We start from the raw sequence: 10,000 nt of genomic DNA, 5'->3' as shown, positions 1-10,000 counted from the left end.
CTCATTTATTCACTCACTCACACGCGCGCACGCACGCGCGCACGCAGGCACGCACGCGCGCACGCACGCACGCACGCACGCACGCACACACACACTTTTTTGGCGGCCACTCATGTCATTACATGGGAAATAAACGTATCTCTATGTACATATACTGTATGACAACCTACATAAATATCCTTGAATCCTTGAAACTCAAGGCTCCTCCTGCTGTAAGAGCTTAGCTACAACCATGCAGCCAGGGATGGATTAGGATGGCCAGGACCCCCCCCCACGCTACAGGTACAGGTATTACTAAAGGTTACTCTACTTATTTAATACCATGTCTTGTCACAATTCTGCAACACATATTTTTTCTTCAGCGAATTGGGGTCCCACTGTCAGATGGAGGCCTCTAGGCTCTAATGTTAAGAACATAATTTCCGAGGCTCTGCACACAGCAGATATCAGGGATGAACAACTGTACCAATCGCAAGCCAAACGATGGTAAAATATGAAAGTGGCTTTTGGCAAGTGATAGATTTCATACATACTGCAAACTAGAGATGTTTTATTGAGAGGATCGCATGCTGAGTTAAAACATTTATGTACATGTACAATGATTCAAGTAGTCCCAGTCGTGTTGTAAGAGCTTAGCTAACATGGCTGTACACACACACACACACACACACACACACACACACACACACACACACACACACACACACACACACACACACACACACACACACACACACACACACACACACACACACACACACACACACACACACACACACACACACACACACACACACCAGGGATGGACTTTGGCACCAGGCAAATAGTCTGCAGCCAAGTGATCATGCACAGGGCTGGACTGGTCATCTGGCATACAGGGCATGTTCCCAGTGGGCTGCTGGGACAATCCCAAGGGGTCAAAACTGCTGTTTTTTGTTTATTTAGTTTCTTTCCCTTACTGTAGGAACAGACAGGAAATCTTGAAAGAGCTTTAACGCTACAGAGTCCCGCCTGGAAAGCACTGATCGAGGGCCACGAACAGCTTCAAGCTGCGAAAGACTTAAGCTATAACGTTCGATTCACGGGCAGCGACCAACCGAAGCTCGTGTTTAGAAAAATGGAAACATTCTGTTGCCTACTACCTGCTGCTGCCGAACCGCATCATAGCTCATTACACACATATTTTTCGCTGAAGTTCGACTTCTCTTTTAACACATTGACTACCAAATCACGGGAAAACGCTTTTTTACTTCCCATGCGTTGGCTCCTAAAACGGGAAAACCCGTTTTTGAATTTTTATTGTATTTTTCATAACTAGACACTTCAATGCTTATTGTGCACGATTTTGGGAGCTCTGTGATAAGTAGAACAGACATAATGGCAGTCAATGGCAGTCAAAAGCTTGTGTCATCATCTGGACATTTTAATCACAACGCCAGGATCGGCGCCAACCCAAGAATATTTTTGATAACTGTAAACTACTGTCCGAAACTGTTCCCCTGCATCGGTGACGTCACTGTCGCGTCCCTTTCCCCTCTCTGTGTACACCTTGCAAAGTGTCTGCGATGCTGCCATCTTTTTAAACACAAGAATCGTGTTTGTATGTTGCTTACTTAGTGCTACAGTAGGCTACAGTCAGCGTCCACTCTATGGCGCTTTATAGTATGCTTCACATAATAATTAGGCTACAGAGGACAACACTTTCACTTTCACATCGAGTCCAGCACACCCTCTGGGGGATAATGCAAATAACCTTGGCCAGATCCTACACATTGTCAACTGTGATTGACAATAGCTCGGCAATGAAAGCACATACACGTATAGACACACGGTTTTCACGCACTAAGGGGTGAAAATCTCACCTTTCAAACAAGCCATAACATGTTTCGGTGGCCCTATCACACAATATGCTGTGACTACAAAAAACACCTAAAAATGGTTTAGAACGCTGGGAGTCTACGAAATGATTCTGAAAACACCGCTGGTAGGCAATGTGTTAACACTTTTGACGCCCTCGACGTTAGAAATGCTTTGTTCTTCCATACAGAGGTCACTTATTCCGCCACGTTCCACGCCTTCGACACCTGCTGTCTGTTCCCAGGGTTGGGGACTGGCTCCATTAGTCCATTTTCAATATAGACCGCGGACTGAGTGAAGTGGATTATGGTTGTATTTGTGAGGGGGCAGTTTAAAACTAAATACCCAAGATATTGTTTTGGTCTCAGTCAAGCCCTGATCATATATGGAGGTGGCCAGGCACCAGGCAGATACCTTATGATACAATAGCAATGGCAATATTCGCTGTCTTTTTTTTTTTTTTTTGTTATACACACACACACACACACACACACACACGTGCACGCACACGTACACATGCACGCACACATGCATGCACACATGCACGCACACATGCAGACACTGACCCTTGTGACTATCAATTGGAACAAGTCTCTAACCACGTTTCTGCATCAAGGAATCCTTTTATATTGCATTAAGGGTCAAGTGAAAAGCACCAAATTCAATAATGCTGTGTAATCTTGTGTCATATAATCAGAGTTACTTCCATCCAAAGGCCCCTAAATTGGATCCCAAATTGAATCAAATTGAATTGAATGATGAAGAATGTTATTAATGAGATAAAGTCATGTTAGTGCTCAACGTTCAGTGTGGTGCGAGACACTAACTACATTTTCACATGAAGGAATACTTTTTAAGTTGCAATAATAATGCTCAGGAGCAGGCTCGAGGGTCTCCGACGTACGTAAGTGCAATCATCTGCAAAGTGTCATGTCACATACCTCAATCCAGTGAACATTTAATTGAATCTAATTGGATTGGATGATGAAGAATGATATTAATAAGATGAAGTTGTGGTAACAGTTTCCAGGGTTAGGTCTTAGCCTGGTTGGTGACCTGGATGAGGGACCCCGCTGGTCCCCCTCATAATGTTACACAGCGGTTCCCAAACTGAGGGTTCGGACCTCTAGGGGGGTCGCAGAGGTACTGAAGGGGGGTTTTGAACAGAGGGGACTGTAAACAGAAAATCCAACAGTGAACAGCTAACATAATTCCATAATTTGGATAGTAACAGAATTCACTTATATGAATAATAGATGTATTCCCTTTCCTGTGAACTTCTAGCAATATTAGTGGATAAGCTATGAACGGAGAATCTATCCATATTAATGGACAAAAAAAATTACTTAAGAATATGAGGGGTCGAAAAGGGGTCCCCGCTGAAAAAATGTGGGAACCACCGATATAACTTAACATATTCGGTCAGTCATGGGTGAGCAGTTAGGGCGTCAGACTTGCATCCCAGAGGTTGCCGGTTCGACTCCCGACCCGCCAGGTTGGTGGGGGGAGTAATCAACCAGTGCTCTCCCCCATCCTCCTCCATGACTGAGGTACCCTGAGCATGGTACCGTCCCACCGCACTGCTCCCCATGGGGCGCCACTGAGGGCTGCCCCCTTGCACGGGTGAGGCATAAATGCAATTTCGTTGTGTGCAGTGTGCAGTGTTCACTTGTGTGCTGTGGAGTGCTGTGTCACAATGACAATGGGAGTTGGAGTTTCCCAATGGGCTTTCACACTTCTTTCACTTTTTCATATTCCTGCTCATGCTGATCCCTCAACAATGCACCCTTGTATTGGGCAATCGCTGAATTCAGCCATATCAGCAACAGTGGTGAACAGAAGCAGTTTTGGTTCGGGGCCAGTTTGGTGCCCGGCAAAACACCTTGGATATTACCACACTGTTCCTACCACAGCCAGGTATTGCGCAAATAGCATTGGTTTGACATCTAATGGACAAAAGGCAAATTGTTATTCATGTGAGATGTGACCTCTAGAAACAACTATGTCATTGAAGTATACAGCATGGAGATGACTAAAAAATACTTCTTGAATACACCTGTGGATACCTCAGTCACCTTAGTACAGGTAGTATATCTAAACAATGGAGTCACATTCAGATGACAGCAACTGGCCAGTGGATACAAAATGTATTTGCAAAAAAGTGGATAACATGAGAGCTCAAAACATCACAACTGCCCAAGATGGCTACAAAAAATATAATCTACTTCTTGCACTTGGACTAAGTGAATGCTGATGGCGATACAGTATATAGCTTCATTACAAAATGTAATGGTTTCGCTTATTGACATATCCATTAATGAACTGATAAACAGTTTCATTTAGTGTGTGTGTGTGTGTGTGTGTGTGTGTGTGTGTGTGTGTGTGTGTGTGTGTGTGTGTGTGTGTGTGTGTGTGTGTGTGTGTGTGTGTGTGTGTGTGTGTGTGTGTGTGTGTGTGTGTGTGTGTGTGTGTGTGTGACATGTGCCATAATCCTTAGATACAGTGATGACATTTCCTTTGTCAAATGTTTTAAAGGGACAAATGTTTTGATAGCCTACTTGTTTGAAATACTTCCCCAATGTGATGTTGTGGCACGTTTTAACCAAGGAATCTTATCAAATTAACTGGTAGAAAGTGATCCAACGATAAGGCATGTGGGAATATCTTATCAAAATGTAGCATATCTTATCATTAGTCAGGGAATAAATATGGGTTGCTTTCCTTTACCAAAGAGTCTCTCTAGCGGTAAGCAAAATGGCTCAACCGGCAAGTCTCATGCTGGCTTTTGGTCTTATGTATGCTGCGATATTTCACATCTCAGGTGAGTTCAAGTAGGTTTCCTTTTGATTTCTAGCTTGCATTTGTTTGTTTGATGACTGTGACATGACTTAATTTGTTTGTTTTATGACCATTTTATTTATTTATTTTGCTATGTAAAAACAAGGAATTTACTTTAACCAGGCAAGTAAAATTATTTTTTTCAACAGGCATTCCTGTATTTTCCAATATCAGGGAAAATACAGTGGTCTGCACATATACCGATGTAATGGAGTTGGAAAACATTGTCTATAACAGTTCTCTCCTGGATCCCTCTTCAGGCTACTATAAGCAAGTAGCATCTGAGGTTATGGATGTGGTGAGTAAAATTAAAGCCTTGTGACACTTTTAAATGGTGAACCACATGCATGTTTAAAGGGACAGTTTGGTCAATTTCACCATGCAGTTGTAATGCTCACACTACCCTGGACTTGTCAGTGCCTGAGATTTTTTTTCTTCTTCTTCAGCCGTTTCCGAGATCCTGGTCATTGTAATGGGGGCAGCTCTTTGTTTACATTTCAAAAAAACATTTTTATTTATTCCCAAAAACATCCAAAAGGTTATAAAACATCAGCAGACAACTAGCAAACAGCAGTACCTTTTGGGAAAATATTTGGAGTTGGCCTATGTTTCATTTTTTAAAAATGTAAACAAACGCTGCCCCCATTAGAATTGCTCATATCTCGGAAAGGGCTGAGCCGAAAAATGTGGCATCACCAGGTACTGACAAGTCAAGGGTAGCCTGAGCAATACAACTGCATGTTGAAATTGACCAAACTGTCCCTTTAATGTGTTTAACCTGTTAAGACACGGTGTTATAAATTTGCTGTTACCAGAATGCTAATGATCAAGTCGTAGTGCATTACTAAACTGTGTTATGTCGTAGTAGTGTAGTAGCCTACTATGGTAGCAAACTTTTCAATGACTATTACAGCGTTCCACAGGTGGAACCGCATGCGTTGTGGGGCTACATACTGTATGCCTACATGAACACACCCTTTTGAACAATTTTTACCATGTTGAGTCTGTACTGTGCATTATCTATATTGTGCTAGTGTTTTTTTGTTTGTTTAATATGCCATTCTGCGTGTGTGTGTGTGTGTGTGTGTGTGTGTGTGTGTGTGTGTGTGTGTGTGTGTGTGTGTGTGTGTGTGTGTGTGTGTGTGTGTGTGTGTGTGTGTGTGTGTGTGTGTGTGTTTGTCTGTGTGTGTTTCTCCTAGATCAATCAAGTATATGCCTGCCCTGACTGTCCTACCAAATCCTTTTTTGAAGCTAAAAATCCCACATTCTCGTAAGATCGCTTTGTGCTGTTTGTAGCATTACCCAACAACTATAACATTTTCTGGACCCTATGACTGTGTGTGTGTGTGTGTGTGTGTGTGTGTGTGTGTGTGTGTGTGTGTGTGTGTGTGTGTGTGTGTGTGTGTGTGTGTGTGTGTGTGTGTGTGTGTGTGTGTGTGTGTGTGTGTGTGTGTGTGTGTGTGTGTGTTTATTGCTCCGTTGCCTGTCTTCCCTTACTGTCTCTTTCTAAACAGACAGCTAACCTTCCCCGGAGAGAAGCCATCCACATGGGTACATGTTCCTATGAACTTCTACAATGAAGAGATCGATGACGATGTAGTCCTGTACCTCTTCGGTAACGCCAATCCTGTAACAACCCTTAATATCCTCAACTTTCAAGTGGATGGGGATCTAGATCCAAAATGTCAGTCAGTGGATGATGAAGAGTAATAAACATTCTGAGTTAAACATATGGAACATCTGTGTGTTTTATGACCCTCCATGGGCACAAACATAAAGGTAGATAAGCTCCACAGGGGCCCAGAGTAGGACCAGGATACAATTGACATATAGGACCAGTATTGGTTCCTTTCAGGTGGCCTACAAGTGGTAACCTGGTGCTCACGCAAACCATCTGGAATATTGTTAATCGCTTAGCTCTGGAAAGGCGTAGGTGTGTTCAAAACCGTTCAAACCTGATTGGAGAACTCACGTGGCTTTTTTTATCACTACTACTTCAACCACTGAATGTATATAACCTGCCCCGCAAACCCACCCCGCGATTCTGATTGAACAGTCTGTGAAATATCTGTTTCCGTTCTGGCTCGTCTAAGATTTCCAGAGCCTCGTGCGAGCTCACAAAGTTTAACGAAGATGAACGAAGCACGAAGGGTCTGCGTGAGAGCCAGGCTATACAAGTGGTGTCACGGGTATTGAGCAGTACACACTGCACTTGACCAAGTTCCCGCACACACGCTGTCACGACATTTCGTACAGTCTAAACTGGATTGCATAAATATACAGCACATACAGTAATAGACCTATGGAAACTACATAGACTACCTTGTTTCGGAGTGTATGGTGTGCATGTGTCCCTGAATTTGGTGGTCTCTCCCAGGAAAAAATAACACAAAACACTCTATGCGTGCAAAGGACACAGTACATCAATGGATGGGAATGTAGGAGGGTAGGAGACTACTCTATGTCCTGATCTGATCACATTGGGCCTGAATGATTGGAAAATGGGCCCAATCACATGGTTTCAGACTCACAATCACAATCAGAGTTGTACATATTTATTCATTTTCTAACAAAACCTATAGTTATTAGGGATGTAATGGTATGGGAATTTGACGATTTCGGGTAGCCACATCTTTGGTAGAGATATGGCAACAGCCTCCTTGTACAGTCTTGCTCCCTTATACCATACAGGAGACCCTCAGTTTTGTCCACTGTTCCACTTCCCCCGGCTAAAATCTGCTCTATGCTGGAAGTGCTATGCGGTGCTTTAGTTGTTTGTTAAAAAGTGATTTACTTTTTTGTTTCATACATAGAGAATAGTGTATTGAGCATATTAGTATCACAAAGCAACACTTTGCATTTATTTTATTTTAATTTCCCATTTGTATAATGACATGCAATTTGCTTGGTTGACAAGCATGCAAACAGACAAGAAGGCACGAGGACCCAAGTTCAAATCTGGCCAGGGTCATTTCCCAATCCTACAACATGACCTTCATTTAAAATGATAACAACAGGCCTTTCGATAACATGGTTGTAATCTGACTGGGCCCTTAGATATCACCGTTCCTACCACAGCCAGGTATTGTGTAAATAGCATTTCTTTGATATTTAATGGACAAAAGGCAAACAACCTGAAGTTCCTTCTTGTTTTCTGCCTACACTGAGTTCCTCAATTGCTAAATGTCTATCTCACTGTGTTGTGGCCGTGAAATGTTGGCGACTCACCTCCCACGAGGAAAAGTAGTCCAGCAGCACCCTTGGAGAGCAACTGCCCATTTTGTCCATATCAGAACATAAACTGGCTTACTCAGTAACTGAAACTGTGCACAGCAGGTCTTTGGATAAAAAGCATCAGCTAAGTGTAATGTAATGTAAGGTAATGTAATGTAATGTAGTGTAATGTAGTGACTCACCTCCCATGAGGAAGAGTAGTCCGGCCACGTACTGCATGAGGCCCCGGTCCCAACAGCAGCCCAGCAGGCCGATGATCCAGCCGAACAGGATGATGGCCACCGCCATGCCCATGAAGCCCGCCGTCATCCGCCGCAGGTCTGGAGACAGGAGGAGGGAGAGAGAGAGAGAGAGAGAGAGATAGAGAGAGAGAGAGAGAGAAACAAAAACTTAATATCACTGTGAAGTTGGGCAGACAAAATAGAACCCTGGTCAAAAAAATCAGCCGTCATACGCCACAGGCCTGGAAAACGGAGAGGTAGAGAAACAGCCAGTTAAACTGTGGAGATGTGTTTTTTAATCAGAAGCCAGGAACAACAACAAAAGGAAATAACAAAAAAAAACAACTGTTCATAGTTCACTGAAGTAAAAGTTGGTCTGATACTTAAACATCCTTAACCCAGTAAAACATTGCCCCCGTTATAAATTAGCTGTTTCCAGAATGGCAATGACTAAGTCGTAATGTATTACTAAAGGCCCTGTGCACTAGTGTGGGTAGTAAACATGTTTCAGTGATTATTACAATGTTCCAATGGCGGAATGGTGTGTGTTATGGGGCTACGTTCTAGCCCTGTATCGGTCCTCCTATGTTCAAGGTGAGCAGAACAGACCAGAGCCGGGTTAATGCACTTTCCCACTAAACAGAGTTAATGTCACTTGGGGTCTGTTAGTTTTTACTGCAGAGCGAGCAAACTCTCCTGAAAATGTTACACCTATATGAAACGCTTGCCACAGTCCTGCTCAGACTGTGGGTGACACATTATGCAACCCCCTATAGCCTGACTCGGACTATTTCTACAATTCATCTTTTTTTCTCATTTGTTTGTTTATTTCACAACGCATAGCTTTGCTGAAGGATCATTCCCTCTTTTTATATTCTGTAGCTTTTGTTGTATTCTCCGTGAGACTTGGCAAAGAGGGCACTTGCATTGGCTATATATTTCTCAAGCCCTACGACAATGAATGGTTGGTTTTCAACAGCAATCCTGGCACATTCCCTTTCCCACTCTCACATAGTTGAATGCGATAAATGTATCAAATGTTGACCCTCGAAGCACACTCTGCAGCATTACATAAATTCTGTTTGCCACTTTGTTCCTGTATATATTTCTGATGTTTCTGATATTCTTTCTGACTTTGAACGTATCGTACAACTTGGTTCATGCACTGCATATCTCTCTGTGATGCATTACTCTGATGGAAGTCTTTGAACATATTAAAGGGAAAACATATACTTTTTATGAATGCCAAAGAATTGCAACTGGCACTTCCATAAAAAATGGGTGTTTTGAGGTTTGTGTATGTGTGTGTGAGTGTGTGTGTGTGAGAGAGAGAGAGAGAGAGAGAGAGAGAGAGAGAGAGAGAGAGAGAGAGAGAGAGAGAGAGAGAGAGAGAGATTGTGTGTGTGTGTGTGTGTGTGTGTGTGTGTGTGTGTGTGTGTGTGTGTGTGTGTGTGTGTGTGTGTGTGTGTGTGTGTGTGTGTGTGTGTGTGTGTGTGTGTGTGTGTGTGTGTGTGTGCGTGCGTGCGTGCGTGCGTCTTGTGGGTGTGTGCGCATGCGTGTGTTTGGAGGGTTTGAGTGTTTTTGAAGTAATGCTTCTAAGCATGTCAGAGTGAGAGTGTTCTGCGGGGCGCCTGTTGCTCTCCCACGGAGGCCCATTACCGCCTTCTGTTGCCGTCTTATCTCCACAAAAAAGCCTTTCGTGCCCGCCTGGCGCGGCCCTCTACGGGCACAGCATGCTACTGTACCCCTCCTACCGACCAGCCTGGTAAGCCCAGCAATAGCACTCCCACAGTGGAGAGAGAACAGTGGCGTCATGGCACCACGAAGCAGAGATAGGGGATCGGTACGGC

At 43.5% G+C, this 10,000-nt stretch overlaps 1 protein-coding gene and 1 long non-coding RNA gene across 2 annotated transcripts in view; one reads left to right on the top strand and one right to left on the bottom strand.

Moving 5' to 3' along the window:
• tmem178bb (transmembrane protein 178Bb) overlaps positions 1-10,000 on the bottom strand; it is a 241,419-nt gene that overhangs the window by 6,994 nt on the left and 224,425 nt on the right. Inside the window, exon 3 of the mRNA XM_063216832.1 lies at positions 8,112-8,249. Coding sequence (XP_063072902.1) covers positions 8,112-8,249 — 138 coding nt within the window. The remainder of the gene's footprint in view (positions 1-8,111; positions 8,250-10,000) is intronic.
• Positions 4,571-6,423, top strand: LOC134463646 (uncharacterized). The gene is made up of 4 exons (XR_010037785.1): positions 4,571-4,678; positions 4,845-4,993; positions 5,895-5,965; positions 6,210-6,423. It is a non-coding gene; the product is annotated as an uncharacterized LOC134463646 (long non-coding RNA).

This window comes from Engraulis encrasicolus, chromosome 15 (genome assembly GCF_034702125.1).
Source record: "Engraulis encrasicolus isolate BLACKSEA-1 chromosome 15, IST_EnEncr_1.0, whole genome shotgun sequence".
NCBI classification, from domain to species: domain Eukaryota; kingdom Metazoa; phylum Chordata; class Actinopteri; order Clupeiformes; family Engraulidae; genus Engraulis; species Engraulis encrasicolus.
Note: the sequence above shows the minus strand (reverse complement) of the source record. Positions and strands in the feature narration are given on the sequence as shown.